The sequence below is a fragment of the Nothobranchius furzeri genome, chromosome 9 (assembly GCF_043380555.1).
Source record: "Nothobranchius furzeri strain GRZ-AD chromosome 9, NfurGRZ-RIMD1, whole genome shotgun sequence".
Lineage (NCBI taxonomy): Eukaryota > Metazoa > Chordata > Actinopteri > Cyprinodontiformes > Nothobranchiidae > Nothobranchius > Nothobranchius furzeri.
Genome location: NC_091749.1, coordinates 51,764,455 through 51,788,748, shown reverse-complemented (window position 1 = coordinate 51,788,748; position 24,294 = coordinate 51,764,455). Strand labels below are relative to the sequence as shown.

The 24,294-nt window shown below is 41.0% G+C and overlaps 2 protein-coding genes across 2 annotated transcripts in view; one reads left to right on the top strand and one right to left on the bottom strand.

Moving 5' to 3' along the window:
* Positions 1-8,158, bottom strand: part of samd4a (sterile alpha motif domain containing 4A) — a 62,443-nt gene extending 54,285 nt beyond the window's left edge. The window contains exons 1-2 of the mRNA XM_015953721.3: positions 8,012-8,158; positions 6,176-6,847 (exon numbers count right to left, since the gene is read on the bottom strand). Coding sequence (XP_015809207.1) covers positions 6,176-6,371 — 196 coding nt within the window. The 5' untranslated portion in view covers positions 6,372-6,847; positions 8,012-8,158. The remainder of the gene's footprint in view (positions 1-6,175; positions 6,848-8,011) is intronic.
* A 2,822-nt stretch (positions 8,159-10,980) lies between these two features.
* Positions 10,981-22,969, top strand: ero1a (endoplasmic reticulum oxidoreductase 1 alpha). The gene is made up of 15 exons (XM_015953723.3): positions 10,981-11,182; positions 11,784-11,903; positions 11,980-12,063; positions 12,804-12,845; positions 15,650-15,726; positions 16,021-16,094; positions 16,374-16,494; positions 21,032-21,093; positions 21,157-21,183; positions 21,251-21,343; positions 21,424-21,670; positions 21,770-21,839; positions 22,038-22,124; positions 22,401-22,537; positions 22,620-22,969. Exons 1-15 carry the CDS (start codon positions 11,114-11,116, stop codon positions 22,678-22,680), a joined length of 1,371 nt encoding a protein of 456 aa, XP_015809209.1. The 5' UTR covers positions 10,981-11,113; the 3' UTR covers positions 22,681-22,969.
* Positions 22,970-24,294: the final 1,325 nt, after the last annotated feature.

Here is a 24,294-nt window from a genome sequence, read left to right as displayed (position 1 = left end):
CCTGCTCTTTACACTAATCCGACATCCTGAGTGTGAGTGAGCCTTCTCCAAGACAGCCCTCTGCACACTATTTTGAGTCTCCTCTAATATTGCCCCTCTTAAGAATGTGTAAATGTAGTTTTGATGTCTTGATGAGGAAAGAAAAATTTTACTTTTCTAAATAACACTAAGGAGTGAGGAAGGCATACAGAAAAAGTGGTATGTGAATGTTGGCAAATCCTCCCTCAGCCTGAAAGAGAAGATACAAGAAATGCAGAACTAAATGATAACTTTATCAGTTAAGTCTGCAAAAGTGTGAGGTGGATTGGTAGAATTATTTGGTTTTGCAATTCCATTCCAGACCTTTGGTTTGATATTAGAAGAAATTGGGTACTTTTTTGATACATCATTGCCTTAAGTGGGCCCTAAAACAACTTTTTGTTCAATTGGAAATTATTCTATATTACATATGAAACTCACAATGGCCAAACACGACCCTTTAATAAAACCCTACAATGGAAAAACTGGTTTTCCCCACCCACTCAACCAGGACATGACTACTAAATGAGCTGTGTTATGATTGGCCAGTTTACCGCGATGGCTCCACGATGCTGCTTGAAGCAAGTGACTCTGTGCAGCTGTGTACTTTTTCCTGATAACTCGGGCCCTGTCCACACGTAGCCGGGGATCTGCCAAAACGTAGATATTTTTCTACGTTTTGGCCTGTCATCCACACAAAAACAGAGTTTTTTTCCACACGAAAACGGATCTTTTTAAAAACTCCGACCAAAGTGAAGATCTGCGTTTTCTCCGTTTTGGGTGTCTGCGTGTGGACAGACAAAACCGGAGTTTTAAGGTCCGCAACGTCACTTTCCGCGACAAAAAAAACTGCTGACATCACGTGTGCGACCTGTGTTTACACTAGCCGACATCATGGATGCCCTCAGAGCTGCGCTCGCCTCATCAATTGTCCAAGCGCTTTTTGCTTGTTTGTTTTTGCAAGCGGAATTACTGCTCCATGCGGAAGACCACAGAAGAAGGAAGAGGTTAAGAACGGGGGAAGTACTGCCGCCTACAGGTCTGGCATGTACTTAACAACGTAATTATCCGGGTACGTGTGGACTGAATTTTTTTTTTAAACGAGGTGGTGTAGATGCAAGTTTTTGGAGGGGTGGATATTCGTTTTAAAAAAAAAACGGCTACGTGTGGACTAGGCCTCAGTGGGAAAGCTGTGGATGTTTCTGATATTCACGCATAGTCTGGATATTTCCATGATCCTGGAATGTTACATGCTTTGACATTCTTCTCTGATTTCCTCTTACCCAACAAGCTAGTGGGCTAGCGTCAGCAATAGCTCGAGCCATCATTAGCAGTGGCTCCGATTTGCATTAGCAGCTCTGGCTAGCATTAGCATTAGTTTGGCTAAGCATTTTTCTGCAGTTAGTATTACTGTGACCACCGATTACACATTGCTGACGTTGAGGTGGGTTGGGATAAGCGATCATAAGGTCGTGTCTCTAAGCTTTTGATATATTAAACCAGCTTTCCTCACAACAAACCATTACAACATTATTAATGTACATAGAAAATAGACTTTTTAGTACTACTGACCCCTCCTGCCTAAATTCAACAACAAGGTAAACGTGGATTTAAATTCTAGGATCCCCTTTAAAAGTAACCAAAAGGCAATAAAACCATAAAAATTTAAAAATATGTTTAAATAATCACCGCAAGGAGTGGTGTAAACACTACAAGTATCTTTTTTGATGAGAAAGTGATCCCATTTACTAAGATTGCCTCTCAAGAAGCACATAAAGTCGCATCACTTCCTTGGTGCCAAAACAGAGCAGTCACTAAAAGAAGTAGGTCACTGAGGATTCTGGATTCCATTCATTTGTACACCACTTTCCAAATAGTTTTCCACTCAGCCCAAAACTTTGAGCTGAAAGTTAACCCTTATGCAACCTGGGTCTTTTATTAGTCATCGGAAGAACAATTTACAATGAAACAAACCTTCTTTAGAGACAACAGAATAGTTTCCTTCATGTTTTGATACGACTGAAAACATCACAAAACTGTAACACCAAACAATAGGCTAGAATTCAATATCAGAACTGGTATTTTTTAAAAAAGGAAGGAAAACTGACACATAAGCCTTACCCCAGCCCTTAAGCACTCGAACAAGTTACCACAACATACCAGAGGGATCACGTAACTAGACAACTTTCTTAGTCTCCCCCTTTTCAGCAACATGTGTTCTCACGTTAGGTGTACAGCTCCACTGAATCCTTCTAACTTAGCTGAATCAGCTGATGGAAAGCAACCACAAGTTGACACAAGCAAAAGACAAAACAGTAATTTGAGGAAATTTTCTCTCTAAAGGCACAGGAGGTATAAATCCATGAAGTTTTAAATTTACACACAGCAACACACTTCATCTATGTGAAACACCTTGTTCATGTGTGTGCATCGCTACCCGTTTTAGGGTGTAAACTGCTACTGCTGACCGCCAACAGCTGGTGGCAGACAGACTGAGTTAAGTGTGTGAACATGAGAGACAGGGAGGAGTGTCCATAGACAATTCATCCTTAAGAGGTGTTCATAAGCTAGAAAAGAAACACACACACACACACACACACACACACACACACACACACACACACACACACACACACACACACACACACACACACACACACGTCATTTTTAAAGTGATGATCATTTCTTAGGCAAATTTCCAAACAGAAACTAAATGCTTAAAGAAAATTATTTTTAACTACTTTGGGTATGATGACAATGGGAAAGTTGTAGAATAAAGAGAAAGAAAATCATTTAAGGTCTCTGCTTTTTGCAGATGATGTGGTTATGTTGGCTTCACCAGAACGTGATCTCCGGTTTCGCTGAAGCGGTTCGCAGCAGAGTGTGAAGCAGCTGAGATGAGATTCTGCTCCTCTAAATCTGAGACCATGGTCTTAAATCGGAAATGCCTTCTCCAGGTCAGGGATGAGGTCCTGCCCCAAGTGGAGGAGTTTAAGTGTTCAGGGTCTTGTTGTGAGTGAGGGAAAGCTGGAGCGTGAGATCAATAGACAGATTGGTGCAGCATCTGCAGTGATGCGGTTGCGGTACTCATCTGTCGTGGTAAAAAGAGAGCTGAGCTGAAAGGCAACGGTCTTGATTTACTGGTGGATCTTCGTTCCTACCCTCACCTATAATCACAAGCTTTGGGTAGTGACCAAAAGAATGAGATTGTGGATACAAGCGGCCAAAATGAGTTTTCTCCGCAGAGTGGCTGGGCTCTCCCTTGGAGATAGGGTGAGAAGCTCGGTCATCTGGGAAGGGCTCGGAGTAGATCCGCTGCTCCTCCACATCGAGAGGAGCCAGTTGAGGTGGCTCGGCACATGTTCAGGATGCCTAATGGACGCCTTCCTGGTGAGCCCAAGTGGTTGGGGAGAGGGAAGTCTGGGCCTCTCTGCTTAAGCTCTTGCCCCCACGACCCAACTCCGGATAAGCGGAAGAAAATGGATGGGAGAATGGTAAATCGTTTCATTCAGGACAATATCACCAATACAAGAACCTGAATGAAATATTTTCATTGTTTCCCAGCCAGTAGCCTTGGGCAGTATTACCGTATTACCATAAACAGCCGGTGTTAAAAAAATAGCAATGGTATCAGTTACAAAACAGTAATGAATAAATAAATAATTAAATAAATATAAACTGTGCATGTAGAAGGCAAGGATTAAAAAATAAATAAATACAAAAGACAAAAGTAATTTATTGCACAAAAAAGATGCATGATTGATTTTCAGTTTTACTGAAATAGTTTTAAATGTTTTGTCCAAATTTGGAGACATTCTGATGGAAAATATGCTGGCAGTCTTCCCCAAATGGTAAATGGCAGTTAATGAGTTAAAAACATTGACATTGAGCTCATGTTTACTTCGCAATACATTTGAGATTAGAATGCCTCAGTGCTAAATAATAAATAATAACAAATGCAGTCAAAAGTCCCATGACAAATTTATAACTGCAGTACGTTTTCAGCCTCTGGTATTGCTCGGCGGACCTCAGTTTGATTGGTTTACCTCAACACAAACAAGAGACATCAGCCACTGCTACGGACATCTTCCTTTATTTTACATGAACTAAAAGTAACCATCTTCACAAAAACAAGTGTGTGTCTTCCATTTTTTATTTATATTATATCAGTTTCCAGTTTTTCTGAGATGTTATGGTTCATACAGAAGTCAAGGAGCTCTGATCCACCCAATGAACTAGAAACTAGAAGATGTAGAAGCCAGGAACACCTGTCGTTGGGTTGTAATAAGTCACCGTCTGTTGCCTCCCCTACCTTAAAACTGCTGTGATCTCCGACAGTGTGAAGAAGCTTGAGTTTGGGAGTGGTCCAAGAGAACCTTTTATAAACTCAGCTTTGATGTTTCCAGCTTTATCTAACAAAAACTGGCCTGTGTCAGTCACAGGTACAGAAACCTTGTGAGTGCTGATGGAAACTTGTGATGGAACACTGACGTTCACTAGCATAAACCAGCAGATCTCAGTGTGTGCAGGTGCTGTCATAGGCACACCGAGACCTTTGCTCTCTATAGCAGCAGCACTTCATTCTATTTCTCACAAGTCCAGCTGGTTGCCAGGGTTTTTGTTACCATGGCCATGCTGCAGTGTGATGCAACATACCCAGCCAGGACCCCCCCCCCCCAACCCTATGAGTTCTTTGGCACGACACCAACTCCAAAAGTACTACAGCACTATGGGATGCCACACTAATCAGCTGAGGGCCTGGTCAAGCCACAGAACCAACAGTTAATGCAATGCACACTCCTTCTACCATTTACATACTGGCTTCACTTCATCAATGATTCAACTATTGCATTGAACAAAAGAAACTGAACAATACACCAGACAAGTGAAATTCTACAATGCTTGTCAGTAGTTGGTGCTTTTATTTTTTTTCCTGTTTCATGCAAAGCATAAGGCCTAAAGACTAGCCTGGCAAGACATCCTATATATGTAAATATATGGTCTGGCCCATGACCCATTGATCTAGTCATAGGCCAGAATCTACAATTGTCTTTCAAACTGTCTATGCACACAATTGAACAGCAAAAGGACTAACTAGAGCAATAAACAATGTGACATATTCATCTCTGTGGAAATCAGTTAATGGGGCAGCACACTATACACCATCAAAGAAGAAGAAGGAAATTCATCTTTTTCATGTCTCAAAGTAAAGCCCAAGTCTAAATTGTCCAAAGTTGATCCCAAAGCCATTTCAAGTGTGAGCTGTTCTTAACTAATGCCATCTTTGTAGTTTTGCCTCCGTTGCTGCACTGGTGCTAAGCCTATCATAGGGAGCCTAAGTCACGCCCATCTACTTCGGGACCATGGGTCCACGGAAGAACGAACACATGAATGCAAGTCAATGGGGTTAACAATGCTATTTGGTAATTCCGCTTGTTATGTTCCATGGATTTCACATATGATGTCCGTCAATTTTAAACCTTTTTGATACCAAGAATGCACTTATTTTCGAACGAGGTGAAATGCTATTTTAGGTTTTGTGTGAAAATAAGTCCAGGACTACAAATGCGCTTCACGAAAGTGACGTCATCGAACCAGACACGGAGAAAACTGAGGAAAATGTTCCATTTTTTCGTACTTCCGGGGGCCTATGAGCCGGCTGGAAAGGGAAGAGACTCAGGTCCCCTATGTCTCTCTACAAACATGGAGTACTGCGATTGGCCAGACCTAAAATTGTTCGAGCCCAACGGTAGACCTGCTGAGGCTACAATGGAGCGTGGCTAGACCGACCTGCAGAGCAAAGTCTTGCTACTGCTACGGTCGGCCTAGATTTCTAGGCTGCCTGAAGATGGAAAAATTATTCTTTAAAATACATAAACAAACAGAAAACTGCAAAGATTAATAAAGTTTGTGGATTTAAACAATAAAGATCTCTCTTATAACCAGAAAAACACAGTGGATAAAAAAAAAAAGAATCACTCCCTTAGAAAAACTTCTAACTTTTTGCCTTACAGCCTTAAATGAAAACACTAAAAGCTCTTTTGTACTCAGCAAAAACTGCTGAAAATTTCCTGCAATCCAAAGGATAGCCTGATAATCCCAGAATAACACTGTTGTAGTAGAAGGAAACTATCACTTTAAGCTGAAGCGGTCCTACCTGGATTGTTGGCTTCTCCTTCCAGGACCTGCAGCTCAGTGCATTCAGCGAGCGAGTGCTCCAAACAGAGCTGCAGGAAGCGGGCCTGGGTCCTGCTCACCCTCTTCAGCAGGGAGAGCAGAGCCACAGTCTGCTCACACTCGTTCCATCCCTTAAACCAGCTGGCTAGCACGCCCACCTGATCACGAAACATCATGGTCTGTGTGGCAGGATGGAGCAGCGCTGAATGTAGTGGGCAGGGCTCCCAAGCTAGGGAGTTATCGCCCAAGCTTTACAATGCTGGTGAAATTAATGGGGAGGGCTGCAATGATGGTAGCGATGTGGCAATCAGTAATGGTCAGATGAGGCACTGGAATACCATTCTTAGTAGGGAAACTGGGACACCAGATTCTGTCAGGCTGCAGAAGAAAAACGGTGTGACCTGCAGCAAATGCTAGGTATATTCCTGTTGGAGGCGTTTTCACACCACTCCTCTTGTATAATAATCTCCTGTGATGAAAGTAAAGGGGAGTGGGTCCGTCTCTAGCTAGGCATTAGTTGATCTGAGCTGCTTCTGGCTGCTAAGTCGATTTCAGAGGGATTGACATTTGATGAGTCAGCTTTCATCCAGCTCAGAATGTGTCACATCAGCTTCAACCTCTGGCATGTTTCTTCAAAGGATCCCTCTTAGACCTGCAGAAAGAATGCAGACTCCAATGAAGTAAAAGACAGTGCACTCTGTGCCTCTTTGTGAACTCTTCTGCTCAGTTCTTGGAAATCTACTTGCAGCCTCACCCTGTTACTTCAGACCTGGCTGTTTGCTGCTGCTGCATTTGGGAATGTTTTAGAATAAAATCTGCCAGTAAAAATGTACATAAGCATTTATAGCTGTCATCTATGCGCATGGGCTTGTGGCATCCACCGCTGGGACTAAAATAAAGAAAATGTTTCTGGTATCCACCCATTTCTAAAAATACAGCTGTCGGTGATAGTAGCTACATCCTGGTGTTGTATCGAGATGCGTTCCCCCTTGGAAATCTGCCCCCCACCCCCGCCCGCCCGCTTAAGAGGTGTGTTCCCCTTCATAAAATTTACAAATTCGGTCACGTAAAAATAAAAATATCAACAAATGTACGTGATGACGTCATTATACAGTTTGAGTTTAACTAATGTGTTTGTGTTTTAACAGAACCCTGCCTGGGGTAAAGACCTTTACATTTTACCTGTTACAATAAAATAAATAATATTTTCCTCAAAACACATTTGCTCAAAGAAAAAAAATGTAAGGAAACGGACAGCGGGGCTGGAAGAGCAACACCCGACGGGGTTACAGATTTCGTCACAACACCAGGTTTCTAAAGGACACCGGGTTATCGATAAAGTGCAGAAGAGACGTCTGTTTCCATTATTCCAGTGATACATTAGTGATTAACGTCTGTGCTGCTAGATGGAGAAAGGCTGTCGGTGTGAGTCTGAGCCCCGGAAACAGCGAAAAGCCCAGCTAGGAGCTGATACTTCAGACTCCAGGCTAAAACTGTCACTTTGCTTCATCAGCAGCACAGTCGCTGACCGCGGACCGATGTGCGCCGGTGGGCAGTTTGTACACAAAGAAACGAACTGACCAGTTTAAATATAAACGTGTGTACTGTTACGTATCTGAGACGTAAGCAGCAGTAACTTTAACACGAGTTTCCCTGAAACAAACATAATTTGAAGTTGCTTTTACCATTCACTTAACTAAACCTGCGCGACTTCAGTTAAAAGCGCGTTCTTGAAGGCAGTGACTTTTTTGCATGAAGACAGAAGAGAAATTGCGACTTGTTTCGGGATAATATCGGTAATGTTTGGTGTTCGTACCTGTGTGCGCAGTTTGCATCGTTGATTCCGTTTCAGGACGAGCGAAGGGCTCAGGTTTTTCCAGGGGGAGCAGTACCCTTTCACTCCGGGTCTGTGGGGTTTACCATCCTGACTAACTTTTCCTCTGTCTCCGCTCAACAGACAAACTCCTCTGCATAAAATAATTTAGTTAGGAGAAGTGAGATATCATCAATGTCCGTTTTAGGATTTCAAAATAAAAGTCTTGCAAATAAATTAAAGGATGATATTTTATTCTTATGGGTAGAGATTTTTTTTTACAACTTGCAATAAATTTAGGATAACTAGTATAATTTAGACATTTTAATATTTTTGTGAATTATTAAATGGCATAAACACTACTTATCATTTGCACATGCAACTAATTTGGGAAGGTGATGGCTGATGGAACAAAATACTTTCGATCTGATCTTAGTGGTTCCCAAACTTTTCTGCCTGATATCCACAAAATAACAACTGCCAAAATACATGAGCCCTGATTTATCTGATTTGACGATGCAGACATGATTAAGCAGCTAAATAATTTTGGGGTATAAAAACTCCTTCAACTCACGTGCACTATCCGTGTAAGACAGTTTGAGTTTTTGTGATTTCTGTTAAGAATAGCTTCAGCAACTTTTTCATTTTAATTTGATTTCTGGAAATCATCTCATGACCTCCTGTCTTCTTGGTGACCCACAAGATTTGAACCCCATGGACGTGTTTAGCCTCAGGATGCAATAGCTTATTGAGTGAAGCACATATACCTCAATCCTACATGTAGGGTATGAGTTAACCAAATTTTATTTTAATGTTTTAAAGATCTTGACCTTAAGTCTTCATAAATTGTTTGTAAAACAAACAAAACCCAGTTTTGCTTGATGAATGTACCTTTATTTTTATATTCTAACACCAGTCTTAACTCTTAATTATCTTTAACAGTTTGCGTATAACAAACTGCTGATGTGATGAATTGGCTACTGTGTATTTGCAATGGCAACATTTGAATAGTGGTGTTGATGGTCAACAAATCATCACTTTTATTGTGAAGGTCATGCCTTCCTCTTTCCGGTGGTGTTTCGGTCTTTCTGATGTAGGGGGGCTCGCGGGGCTCGTTTCCACATGCTAATCATTAACAGCGGAGCATTACGTCAGGGGCTTGGCAGCGAGAGGAAACACCGAAATAGAGAGTGTGTGTAAAGGGGACACCAGCAACCGAACTGCAGGAAAAATGTCTGGAAAAGCTAAAGACTTACAGTTTATGAAGTCACATCCAGGCAGAAACATGTCAGATCTATCTGATGTTATTTATTCTAATGTATATGTACAAGTTGTTACTGTAACGTTTAACTTTGTCCATTTCATTATATAGGCTACAATTTGGTCAAATCATTTTGAATGTATGGTTATTATGAATGTTGTAGCTTTTACTTAAATATGTCTGCAACTCTTGCAGATCTCGGAGTCAGTAACATGCTTTTGGTCGAAGGAAAAGAAAATCAGTAACTCTATTTAGGAAGCGGCTTTTGAGCACTTCTTGGAGGGAAAAATAATATATCAATGACACATTTAGAAACGGTTTCGGTATAGACTTGTTGATTTGTTTTACAGTACGATATAAACTTTGTTTTTTGGGTTTCAAAGTTTTATCAGAACTGAAGATTTTAGCTGACGTGATCATAACAGTTCAGAACATCAGGGTTGATTAGCAAAACACCAATGATATGTGTCAGCAAATGTACATAGCAATATTGGTCACTGGCTCTAATACCCAAAGTAAAAAATACAAGTATTACTAAATGGTGTAATCACCTATTTATTTAACAGGATTACATTCCTCAAACCTGTGCGTTATTTAATTCTGCACAAGTCTTCTGCCACATTGTGGAAGATCACAGTACTGAAGGAGGTGAGTGCCAATTACATTTTGCTATTACTGTTGTAATTATGTAGCCTAGTGAACTAGACCAAATTCTTGCTTTGCATATAAATATATGTATATAAAAAGAAGGAAAAAAATTCAGATTATATATATATATATACGGTATATATACACACACACACACACTGATAGATAGATAGACAGACAGACAGACAGATAGATAGATAGGTAGATAGATATGACTCACTCATCATGCAATTCTGAGAGTATGACAATATTACTTTATTCCAGTTTCTTAACTGTCTGAAAAATATTATTTTGAATGTGATAACTGTAGGAGACAGCAAGAAGTTAATGTGTGAAATACTTTCACACATAATCAGAATATATTGTGCAGCTGGGACCATACTTTTTGAATGCACTTCAGAATCATTTGACTTCAGTATAGTTTACAAAATCTGTATAAAGTCCTAGGTTTAACTTTTTCTTCTGACAAAAAAATTGAATTGATGAATGTGCAATTTAAACAATAATCTATAGTAAAAAAAAAAACCACATGTGTCGTTAAATTCTTTAATTTTAGGTCATAATCATCAGAACAGAAGATAAGTAAAACAGGTGTAACATAAAAAATATAATATTGGTTTAACCACGTTTCTTAAAGAAAATGTTGAAAATTCTAAGCTTAATATAAATGTAATACTTATCTTTCTTTGAAACGTCAAATGCGTCCAGGTGTTCCAGATTAGGTCAAATGTGTCTAAAAGATAATTAAACAGGAAAAGGATCAATGGAAAACTACCCATCTATGTTGTGAGTAGCTGCTTTTTACCGCCCTCGTGTGGCAGAGGGTAGGTATTACAGCCACGACAACCATGACGCACACGTTACTGATGCATGTCCGTGACCTGAACCGACAGAAAATACGCGCACGTATTTACGGTAACTGGAATTATCGTGTTGTATAAAACCCGGGAATGGTACTGGAGTACATGTGTGATGGCAAGTGTGTACGTGCGCGCGTGTGTATGAGACTCAGCAGCGTGCTATGCGTCACACGTCACGTAGCGGACTGGAAATGAGGAAATATCAGGAAGCGACTCACTTTGCCGCCACCTCACAGCTGCAGCCGCTGACTGACAGGTTTCCTCGTTTCAAAGTAAATTCCCTTCTCGCTTAAAAAGACAAAAAGAAGAAGCGGTGGAAAAGTGTACGGGGTCGCCATGAAGCCGGTGGTCTTCCTGCTCCTCCTCCAGGTGACCGGAAGTGCGCACAGCAGGTGTTTCTGTCAGGTGAGCCACGGTCCGCCTGAGCTTTTATATTTGTGATCAAAGCTGGCAGCAGACACGTAGAGACGTGACGAACGCTGTTTGGGTTAGTAGAGCCAACAAACCATCAAACTCAGACTAAAACGGTTAGTTTACGAGTTTAGTAAAAAGTAGAAACACAAGATCCAGACAGGCCCACTCTGAGTGGGACGTGGAGTCCTTAAACCAGAGTGTTTATAATGTTGCGTTTAAACCATTAAAGAGACAGCTGTCCATCATCTTCTCCATGCTCAGTAGGGTCCTGTCTAACTCTAACGATCACCGGGGGAGAGGCGGGGGACAACCTGGACAGGTCTCCAGTCCATCACAGAGACAAACCACTCACACACTCACTCACAACTGACAGTGTGATCATCCAGTCAGCCTGACATGCATGTTTTTAGTCTGTGGGAGTAATCGGAAATACCAAGAGCACCTCGCATGCATAAAGAGAACATGCTCTCTCATGGGATTCAAACCTGCATCCTTCTTGCTACAAATTGCATCATGCAGCCCCGTCACATCATGTTTGGATTATTTTTCCTGTGCTGCTTTATTTGTATAAAAGTGTATCTGTCTCCTTAAGGTCAAAGGTGACCTAGATGACTGTGACTGTGATGTGGAGACCATCGACAGCTTCAACAACCACCAGCTTTTCCCCAAACTCCAGACTCTCCTGGAGTCAGACTACTTCAGGTTCTACAAGGTATTGTTGGCTGCAGGTTCAAACACACCCAGGCTGATCTGCCCTTTGCTGAGGGCTGTTCTGCTCTGTGTCTCAGGTGAACTTGAATAAGCCGTGCCCATTCTGGAAGGTCACCAGTCACTGCGGTCTGAGTGACTGTGCTGTGAAGCCCTGCTCACCTGTGAGTTTCTCTCTACATCTCCATGCAAAAGACTTATTACTTGTAGTTTGCTGCAGAAACATTTTGATCCCATTTCTGTGTTTGAAAATATCAAAGATGTCACAATTTGATTTCTTAGCACCAGCAAAGGGAGTCCTGAAGACCATTAGCTGAAAACCTTTATGTGGAGGATAAAAAATATTTTGTCTACAAAAAAAATCCAAGTTATATCTTTAAGAAATGGGAATAATCCAAAGAAGACTTGAGAGATCATTAATAATCCACCGTGTGTCTGGTTCTCATTGGGTGGTGACAGAGCAAGTAAAGATGGTAGAATGAAGGCAAAACACACTGATGGGAAACAACGTGTTCTGGTGTCATTTATGACCCCATCAGTTTTGATGGTTCTGAGGTGCTTTTGCAGAGTCCCTGCTTGAACATCTGGGCTCCCGTAGCAGCTCTCCTCTGCTTTTACACCAACACCGTGTTTTCTGGTTGGTCATGTAGATTCACTCCGGCTAATCAGTGTCTGTTTTAAACTGCATGATTACTGCAAAAATATTTCTTTGATCCTGACCTTAAACAGGCCAGACTTTAGGGATGTTAGAAAATTTTAAACTATTATGATAAAAGTACATTTCCAGAGTTTTAATCACCAGTAGAAATCACAATTATGCCAGTTGTCCTAAACCAGTTACACGTTTAATATCAAGTGTGAGGAAAATAACTCGGTAATTGGCTAAAACTGTGTTTATTCACAGAACGAAGTTCCTGAAGGTATCAGAGCCTCATCCCATAACAAGGTGAGTCATCCGGGACAGGTGTTGGAGTGTAAAGAGCCGGGGCTCTTCCTCCTGTCCATATTTAAACCACTCTTCGTTCAAGTTTGTGTGTGGGTGCTAGCATGTTTTAGGAGCATTAGAAGAAGTTTGTTGTTTTATTGTGAGTAAATAATGTAGCCTAGGCGTTTATGTTGAAAGAAAGTAGCACACTTAACCCCCAGAAACCCAAATATAGGAAAAAAAACTGCAAAATCTTTTTTTAACCTTTCACATGTTGTTCTAGGAGGCTTGTGATGCACAAATCAGTGTTTTTTTTTTAATTATGATATTTTAGTAACTTTTGGGGGGCATGCTGTAAAATTGCAACAGTGGGCCTGTAGGGTAGCAGAATTTAATTGAAATCACTCACACTCTGAACACATGCAAGTGACAAGTAAAAGTTTATTTGTACATTACTGCGCGTAAAGGCCAACAGAAGTTTATGTATCTACACAATATCAATGGTATAAGACAACATATATTTTTTATGAACAATTTATTACAAAAAAGGACTATTTGAACCAGGCTCTATGTGGACATTCTGAAGGAAAAAACACATAAATGTGCAGGTTTCATTTGTTTGATTCAGTTGTGGTAATCCCAAAAGCAGTTCTTTTGCTCTGAAAAGCAGAGGCGGACATTGCACTTCTTGCAAAGCGTGTTTGTGTAGCCTTTAGCACAGTTTCTGCACCGTCCTCTGTCGGCTTTGATGGGAAAATGCCCGATCATGTCCTTGCGAACTTCCTTTGGAGGGTGTGCATTTGACTTTTGGGGCATTTTGGCAGCTGGAGAACCTTCATCTGTGAACAGCCTGTTGTGGGAAGTCAACGTGCTCCCCCTCAATGACACTGGGCTTGAAGATGGTCGCCTTCGCTTTGGCACTGATACACCTGTGCCAATCAGGAGAAGAGATGATGCCAACTGGGCCTGAAACCGTCTCCTGTTTAGCACCTGTTTCTTTGGAATATGCAAGGCATTGCAGTCCCTTTTGTACAGGAGCCAAGCATTGATCACAGCTAGGATAATGGAGTGCCAGAAGATATAAAGGTACCAGCGGCAGGACTTCAGTGGTAACTTGTATTTGAAGCCCCATGGGTTTGGCTTGCCACGCATGTACTGTTTGATGCTGCTGAATTTCCCCCTGAAAGGGATCATCATTTCATCAACAGAGTTATGTTCTTCAGGGACCACCTTTAGGCATTTCTCTCTGAAAGCATCAAGCCATGGTCTGAGTTTCCAGAGTTTGTCAGCATTTTGTTCCTTCTCAGACACAGTTAGATTGTTCACAAAATGTAGTGATGTCAACAGAGACTGGAATCTGTTTCGTGACATTACATCTGAGATTGGACTGTATCGTGTGTCTGCTTCCCAGTACATGCGAATTCCAGGCATTTGGACAAGACCCGTCTTCAGATACATGCCAATCATCTGCTCTATTTCCTTTGTGTTGGTGTGCATAGATGATCCTTTCTTCTGAACACTGTACTGATTAGTGTTATCTGTCAGAGCCTTGATCATGTCCTCTGTCACAAACTTCTGAAAGTACTCCAGTGGTCCGCAGAGGGATTGGACACTATTAGTGGCATCCTGACCAGAAAAATCAGTACTGGGACCGATGAAATCCTTTTTCAGCCAGCGATACCTGTCACGGCGCATGGTCTGGGAATCAGAATGCCCTGCTTCTGTTGGGATGATGTGAACATCAGAAGTTAGTTGGCCATTGGGTAATTTATTTTCCTTGTCCACTTCACAGATAACTTCATTCTCCTCTTCATCACTTGAATCTGATTCAAATGACATTTCCAAGTCACTGTCTCCATTCTGGATGGCTTCAATAGCTTCCTGGACACAGTACCTGACGTGGCTTTTCCTGGTTTCAGGCATTCTGAAAGTTACAATAGCAGATTAGTTTCCAGGCCAGGTAATTGCAATGCAAATTAATTTTAGATATGCCAACACAAAAGATTCACACATTCCAGAGATCAGCAATTGTATCAGTAGCTCCCTTTGTCATGCTATGAGCACTTACACCCCTACTTCCCAGAACATTATCACCTTATCATTCAAAAAGCAGCTATTTGGGCAGCCAAGCAGAACCCAGGAAAAAGAAAACCAGCACTATAGTATATTTCAAATAATGCCACATCAATCTTTCAATCCTAATTACTAGTATAATGCAATACATTATATTAGTACAACAAAAAGTTGTATTTTGATCCAACATCAAATTTGTAAAATATGTCTAAATTGTTGCGACATTAAAAACTGATCAAAAACATTACAAACTGATAAAACAGTAATATTTATCCTAGTATTTTCACCATTAAACAAGTGGAAAGTAAACTCCCTCAAGTGCAGGGTGCACACCCAGCTTTTGCTGCTCCTAAGACCCACTGTTGTAAAATTACAACATGGACAAAACAAGCTCAAAATCTCACAATATCAGTATATTCAATGATGTCATAAAATCTGCATGATCTACACACATCAATTATCACAGAAAAAAAATAAAGCTTTTTACTTACTTGAGTCTTGATTTCTCCTGTTGAAAACTACAAGATGATGTTCTCCAAAGCAGGCTCTCGGGTTGTTTGACTTCACGGCCAGATAAACGGGCCTGTTTACACATTTTAACAGCCAATAGTGTTGCAGAACTGAACAATAGGACCTATTAGCAATGTAAATGTGGTTTTAAAAAGAAAAAAAAATGGGGAAGGTTTATTTTTGTAGACTTAAATCTGATGTTGTAATATTACGACCGTGGTTAAACATTTTCCTGTGTTCAGTATTCAAAAGCAGCAAACGAGGAGCTGGAAGAATGTGAGCAGGCGAAGCATCTTGGAGCTGTAGATGTGTCTTTAAGGTGGGTCAGAACCAAACCAGAATGTGTGATTATCTTTATAGATCAGTGCATTATAGGGATACAACCTTATGAACACACCATCCCTATAATTATACCACTGAAAAAGCTGTACCTGTATCATCCAGCATCTGTAGAAGTCCTATTTCAGGCTAAGAAATTCTGCTCTAACTGTACAAATGTGTTTATGTGTGATCTGAAACTACAGCGGTATCCAATCCTTGTTCTGATGCCACAAACGGACAGATTTCATCTCACATATCATGCGTTGAACTGGACCTCTGTTTTGGTTTTCAGCGACGAGACCCGAGAGGCTCTGCTGGACTGGAACAAACACGATGACGAGGCAGAGCGGTTCTGCGTGGTGGACGGTATGGTTCAGTTTATCAGCTGATTACAAATAAACAAACACATCCATGAATAACGTTAGAGCAGAGTAATGGACCTGCAGGTCTGGAAATTTAAAGGATGTTTTTTAGAATGTGCCTGTCAAAGATTAAAAATGTGTTTTGTAAACATAAAACTTGTTTGACAAAGATGTTTAATATCATTCTGCTAACACCTTACTCTCCAGTAAATGTAGCTGAGTCTCACATAAACAAATGGCCTCATTGTGACCAGCTGCTGACTAAAGTGTCGTCATTTCCCAGACGAGGAGTCGCCTGACTCCCAGTACGTGGACCTGCTGCTGAACCCTGAGCGCTACACGGGTTACAAAGGACCAGAGGCATGGCAGATCTGGAACAGCATCTATGAGGAGAACTGCTTCAAGTAGACCCAAACACATTTCTACAAGTCAGCTTAGATACAACAGCTATGAAAAATAGATTCACACTTGTAAAGGTGTGGTTCACAACACAAAAAATATACAGCAACATTTTTTAGGACTATTTCTGATTATAATTGTTTATTCTGAGGTTTTCATGCAGGCTGAACATGAAAATAATCTCCTACACCTATCTCCTGCATTAGCTTCTGATAGAAAACAGATAGTGAAACTCTAGGATTTGAAAATTCTGACAGATCTACATCACACCGTCACTTAGCTTTCATGGACTCACCCATCTTGACTCACGACGAAGAAGGCTGTTGTTGGTTCAGCATCCAGGAAACAGCAGAGAACGTTTCAGCTAGTAAAAGCTTACCGTTAGCGTTAGCAACTCCACCACATGGCAAAAATCCAGGTTTATGTTATTAGTGGAGATAAAACATCAACGTTTCAAATTCAGTGGTAGAGTCACATTGCTGTTATCCAATCAGAGATGAGATGTCCAAATATCAGGAAGTAAGACTCCAAATCCTGTCATCTGAAGCTCTCCTCTGGTCTGGCAATCTTTTAGAACCTGAAACAGGAGTACCAGGACTTACAAGGCATCCATTCCTACCAGAGGCCACTGCAAATGTATTGATTAAACAAGTGAACCACACCTTTAATTTTGCATTTCAGGATGTTTTAAAATCCTTTGGGGCCTCATATACAGCAATATGTGGAATTCAACAAATCCACAAGTACACATTGATCTGGGTTTATTTCTTTTGAACCTCCCTGTCAATACGTTTCACCTCCCTTTGACACGTCTCCGATAAAATATGCAATAAATAAATAAAGCTAATTTTACCCTGCATGTGTGATTAGCCTCGCTTCACGATGATGGAATTAGAGTCCAGACTGCAGTTGTGCCTTAAAGAGACTGTGTGTAGTGTTCACAGGTAATCTCTCAAAAGTCCATCGGAACGTTGTTGAAAATGAATCAAGTGATGTCCAGTTGTTGAAAAATATTGGTGGCTTCAAAACATACTGTATAACCATAAAAATTGGGTCTGAAGTACAGAGGTCTAGCATCTTTGAGTAGCATTCTTAGATGCCTTGTTTCCTTCTGGCCGGCTCAACGTCCTGCGCCTGTCAATGACATCACACTAGATGATTGGCTAGATGTACGACTTACAGAAGTTGCCACGTTCAAAAACATTTAGGTAGTAGGAAACATGAATTTAAGAACAAAACTGCTAAACTCTTTCTAAAACATATGGGAAAGAACAGAATTAAAAAAAGATGTAATATATTTTGGCTGAGTGGTATTGCCGTAGTAAAATGACATCATCAGCAGGCGCAGGACCACAGACTACAGCGCCAGAAAACTACAATGGGCATTGCATTCTCTTGATGGAATTAACTAAAGGACCATCAAAGTCAGAGGAATCATGCCGAGGTTGCGTGCTTTCTGCTCCACAGGTGACAACATTTACCGTAATGTTTTTTTAAACTAGCGACATATATGGTGTAAAATTACCCTGAAATGTACATACTGCCCCCTAGTGCCAGGAAACCACACACTACCGCTTTAAAACTCCATTTTTAAAGTAACAGTGTGTATTTTTCCTGGCGACAGGGGGCAGTACATGTCCTTCTCAAAAAATTAACATATTGTGATAAAGTTCATTATTGTCTGTAATGTACTGATAAACATTAGACTTTCATATAATATTCATTACACACTGACGTAGTTCAAGCCTTTTATTGTTTCTAATATTGATGATTCTTAGCAAACCCCAAATTCCTATCTCAAAAAATTAGCATATTTCATCTGACCAATAAAAGAAAAGTGTTTTTAATACAAAAAAAGTCAACCTTTAAATAATTATGTTCAGTTTTGCACTCAATACTTGGTCGGGAATCCTTTTGCTGAAATGACTGCTTCAGTGCGGCTTGGCATGGAGGCAATCAGCCTGTGGCACTGCTGACGTGTTATGGAGGCCCAGGATGCTTCGATAGAGGCCTTAAGCTCATCCAGAGTGTTGGGTCTTGCGTCTCTCAACTTTCTCTTCACAATATCCCACAGATTCTCTATGGGCTTCAGGTCAGGAGAGTTGGCAGGCCAATTGAGCACAGTAATACCATGGTCAGTAAACCATTTACCAGTGGTTTTGGCACTGTGAGCAGGTGCCAGATCGTGCTGAAAAATGAAATCTTCATCTCCATTAAGCTTTTCAGCAGATGGAAGCATGAAGTGCTCCAAAATCTCCTGATAGCTAGCTGCATTGACCCTGCCCTTGATAAAACACAGTAGACCAACACCAGCAGCTGACATGGCACCCCAGACCATCACTGACTGTGGGTACTTGACCCTGGACTTCAGGCATTTTGGCATTTCCCTCTGCCCAGTCTTCCTCCAGACTCTGGCACCTTGATTTCCGAATTACATGCAAAATTTGCTTTCATCTGAAAAAAGTACTTTGGACCACTGAGCAACAGTCCAGTGCTGCTTCTCTGTAGCCCAGGTCAGGCGCTTCTGACGCTGTTTCTGGTTCAAAAGTGGCTTGACCTGGGGAATGCGGCACCTGTAGCCCATTTCCTGCACACGCCTTTACACGGTGGCTCTGGATGTTTCTACTCCAGACTCAGTCCATTGCTTCCACAGGTCCCCCAAGGTCTGGAATCGGTTCTTCTCCACAATCCTCCTCAGGGTCTGGTCACCTCTTCTCGTGCAGCATTTTCTGCCACACTTTTTCCTTCCCACAGACTTCCCACTGAGGTGCCTTGATACAGCACTCTGGGAACAGCCTATTTGTTCATAAATTTCTTTCTGTGTCTTACCCTCCTGCTTGAGGGTGTCAATGATGGCCTTCTGGACAGCAGTCAGGTCGGCAGTCTTACCCATGATTGCGGTTTTGAGTAATGAACCAGGCTGGGAGTTTTTAAAAGCCTCAGGAGTCTTTTGCAGGTGTTTAGAGTTAATTAATTGATTCAGATGATTAGGTTAATCGCTCGTTTAGAGAACCTTTTCATGATATGCTAATTTTTTGAGATAGGAATTTTGGGTTTTCATGAGCTGTATGCCAAAGTCATCAATATTAGAAACAATAAAAGGCTTGAACTACTTCAGGTGTGTGTAATGAATCTAATATATATGAAAGTCTAATGTTTATCGGTACATTACAGAAAATAATTAACTTTATCACAATATGCAAATTTTTTGAGAAGGACCTGTTTATACCTAAATGATTGCAACCAAGCAGTATTTATGTGTCAGAGTAAGACCTTACCAACAGATGACCATTAGGGTCAAAAATCCCTGGAAGCGCAATCTCTGGAAAAATAACAAGAACATCAGATTCCCTTTTACCACTGGCAATGAGTGAAGAGGTAAATGTGTAAAGCAACAACATTTATTAATGGTGACAGTTTTGTGACCATTTGTTACAAATCAGTAAATGCATTTTGTCCTTGCAGACTTCCGTAGAAGGAAACATGGCATCCAATATGGCGTCGCCCAGAGGCTTGGACCGACTCCCATTTATTTTAGAACAGATTTTTATGGTTATATGTTATGAAGCCATGGACTGGCTCTCTGTCCAGGGTGTACCCCGCCTGATTGCCCATTGACCGCTGGAGATAGTCACCAGCTCCCCCATAACCCTACGTGGACAATCGAGTTCAGAAAATGGATGGATGGATGTTATGAAGCTGCTAATATTTTTCAAGAGCCTGGCATCTTTTAATTAATTTACATTTCGATGGATATTTCCAGAGATTAATGGTAAAAACTACACATTGTCACTTTGAGACTTGTAGCTTGTTTTGTAACTTGCACTCATTCTTTAGAGTACAGATTTGAATTTACAAGTCTCAAAATAGAAGTTACAAATCTTAAGGTACAAGTTTCAGTCTCCCTTCACTGTTGGTTTTTAAGTCCCATCTGAAGACCTGCTTTTATGTCTTAGCTCACTAAATGAGGTAGCTTGGCATCATTGTCCTAATTTTTATTGTTTTTACAGTTTTTTTTAATGTTCACAATTTCCATTTTAGGTGAATTTCGAACATTTTTAATTAATCTGTTGATAAATGGTATATTACAGATTTTGTGTTCAGCAGCTCGGGCTATGGAAGGGGTTTTATAAATAAAGTAAAGCAAAAGTAAAGTCTCGGTTCTAGTTTCACACAAATATCATGTCTGTATTTGTGGGCGTGAAGAAAAATGTGACGTGTGGACCCTTTAAACTAGGGTACAGGTGCATAAAATGCTCCCTGGCATGAGGGCATAAGCATATGTACGAGTCCCAGGTCTTAAATATAACCTCCAACGACCTCTAAGCGTGAGAAAGGGCAGTTATTTAGCTAGGCTAAGCTAAAACCAAAACACACGGTGAGTGGGTTTAATCGACTCAATGATAAATCCAGACAGAGTAACTCGGGATCGTTCGTGTGTTTAACATTTAACACTTCGGTTTCTTAAGAACTTCATGTTCTCACCAACTCTGGGAAAGTGGTAACAAACGGATGATAACTGCACGTTTGTTCCACTCACAGACCGTTCACCATCAAGCGACCTGTCCTTCCCAACTCATTCCAGTGCACTTCAGGAAGTGAAGGTAAGCAGTGCTTCACATTTCATCCAATCACAAAAGACTTGACTGATCAGGTATTCTTCTCAGCGAGGACCTTCTACAGCTGGTTGGAAGGTAAGCTGCCTCTTCACCTGCAGTGGTTGTGGACTTTGGTCCAGTTTTGAGCCACTCTCTTTCCCAGGTCAGTGTGTGGAGAAGAGAGCGTTCTACCGGCTCATCTCCGGCCTCCACGCCAGCATCAACGTTCACCTGAGTGCCAGATATCTCCTGGATGGTGAGGCACACACAGCTGCCCCTCTTTCTCCCTCTGTTGTGTTATTTCCATCTCACCGTGGTAACCGTGTCCTCCTTCAGACAGCTGGTATCAGAGGAAGTGGGGCCACAACGTGTCTGAGTTCAAGCAGCGTTTTGACTCTGAGCTAACGGCCGGCGAGGGCCCCAAAAGGCTCCGTAACCTCTACTTCCTCTACCTGATAGAGCTGCGAGCGCTGGCCAAAGTCCTGCCGTTCTTCCAGCAGCCGTCCTTTCGGCTCTACACCGGCCGAGCGGAGGAGGACCAGAACCACAAAGAGATGCTGCTTGACATCCTGCAGGTAGCCAGGTCGGTCTGAGAATGAAAAGTCGATACGCAGCAGTTAGAATGTAGTTTTTGTTTTAAAGGTTGGGTGCAGCTAATCACCGCATTTATTTGTTGCTCCAGATCTTTTCCGTTGCACTTTGATGAGACCTCTCTCTTTGCTGGAGATGAGAAGGAAGCAGCTAAACTGAAGGTCAGAATCCCCCCCCCCTTTTTTTTTTTAGTCCCAATGCCATCACACAGCTGGGAAGGAAAGTCCTGTCTCTTTAGTTTGACCAGCAGGGGGGGCTGTTTTACAACCTAGTATATTTTTTAGGATCACCGGGACATGCTCTGTTTGAATCTGCATTTTGGTGTTTATTCTTTATGTCGTTATGGCCTCACCTGTCAGGAGGACATCAGACTGGCTTTCCTCAACATCTCCAGGATCATGGACTGTGTGGGCTGCTTTAAATGTCGCCTGTGGGGGAAACTGCAGGTAGGAATCCACTTGATGTTCTGGAAAGGTTTTAGAAATCAGATTGACACAACAAAATACGTCTCAAAGCTGCTGTTTTCAAAAGCTCTATGTGGAGATTTATAAAGAGTGATTATTGGGCGACCAAAGCACGTTTACAAATGGGTAATTTTTTAGTTGTGCTGCAGGGTTATTGATGTTCACAGCATTAACATGCTGTAAGGATAAAGATTAGATGTTTCCAATAATACAGAATAAGCATGTTGGTGTTGTGATGCGAACCTTTCCCATCACCAGACTCAGGGATTAGGCACAGCGCTGAAGATCCTGTTTTCAGAGCGACAGATTGAAGCTCTGCCCAAATCCAGCGAGAATCGACCGAGTTTCCAGCTCAACCGGCAGGAGATCGTCTCCCTGCTCAACGCCTTCGGAAGGTGGGTATCAGTCAACTTCAGGTTAAAAACCACCTGTCCGCTGCTCATCGGGGTTCTGGGCTTTTGTGTAAATGTCTTTCAGGATTTCCACAAGCATCAGAGAGCTGAAGAACTTCAGGTCGCTGCTAGCTGAGGAGCGGTGACGGCACCGTCGATGCTTCTGTGGGAGGCCATCTTTAAATCTGGGCATGTGAAACCCTGAAGTGCACTCTGAATGATCCTCAAATCCTGCTGATTAAACGTTTAGACTGTTACCAAAGGTTAGAGTGAAAGCGCTGATAAACATAGGAATATTTTTTTTTCTTTTTTTTTTTCTTTCTTCTAAGTTAAAATAAAAACTAAATTTATAAAAGTGACTTCTGCTGGATTGAATGAACCTGTAGCAGCTTTACATAAATAAGAGTATAAATGAATTCCTTAAAGAGCAAGTCACCCCCAAATCAACTATTTTTTTCTGATAAACTATATAAATGCGTGTCTAATCGTGCTGCAGACATGTGTAGTCAATAGTGTTGCACTTTAGTGCATTTTAGTTCAAATTTAAATTTTCTGCCTGAAACTGTCAGTGTTGTGCCGTTGTCAGGTAAAAACTTCACTGCATTTGAATTTAAATCTGCCACCGCTATTGGCTAAGAGGTATTCTATGATGTAAACTGGTACATTATGATGTCACAATGTCGTGAGTGTGTATTTGTTAGACCCTCTCGGTCTGCTAGGCAACAGCATTTGTTGCATTTGTCAAACATGAAGTACGCTTCTTGTAAGGGGTGACTTGCTCTTTAATAACGTCAGAGGGGATATGTAATATTTTTCCTGCTGTTGTTTGACTAGAAACATTTTCAGCCTAAAACCTGAGGGAAGCTCTTTTTATTATTAATGCAAAGGTTGAAAACTGCACTGCACTGAAATGTTTTGTCTTTCACTGATGTATGCTTTACTTGGTGTTTGTCCTCCTGTTTGTGGATTATGGATGTGTTCAGGTCCAGCTTTTATCCTCCATGTTTTAATAACATCAACCTCTTTACCAAAAGCTAAACCTGGAAATCAGAAAAAAAGATAAATATGGTTGTGATGGTAGATTTTGGAGTACTATATTTTTATGATTTTAAACCCTGTTTGGATTGTTTGTTTTGCTTTTCTTTATGGAAACAAGTTGATAATCCTATTAAGTGGTTTGTAAAAATGTGAAAATGTATTAAAAGCCATTTCTTAGACACATGACTAAGTATTGTAATATAGCTGCAGTTGAATATAAAAAGGCTAAATTATAGAAGTAGTTTTACTAATACTCAATAAAACTTACAAAGATTTATTTGCTTACATATGTATAAAGTAAAGCCATTTAAAAATGCCATTTTGATTGTTTTAAAAATTTGCAACACAATTTGTACAGTTTTTAAGAGATAAATATTTATACTTTAATTCTGTGAGAAATTGTGCTTTTCCTTATATTTTTATTTTACAATTTAAACTAACTGCATTCAGTTACTTTTATATTTAAGTTGTTTATTGTTTTGTTTTATTGAACTTTATTTTGAAGTGAGATTCGGCGAAATTGAAAAGGTGTTCCACAGAAAGCGTTTTTACCCAGCGTCCTGTAGGGCAGCACGAAGAGGGCGCAGACAGTGAGGGGTTAACCGTGTAATAGGATGAATGGCTATGCCGTGAGGAGCATCTGATTACAGACACGCCAGCAGGCATCGCGGTGGGAGAGACTACATTTGATCCTCCTCAGGAGGAAACACACACTTTACCTT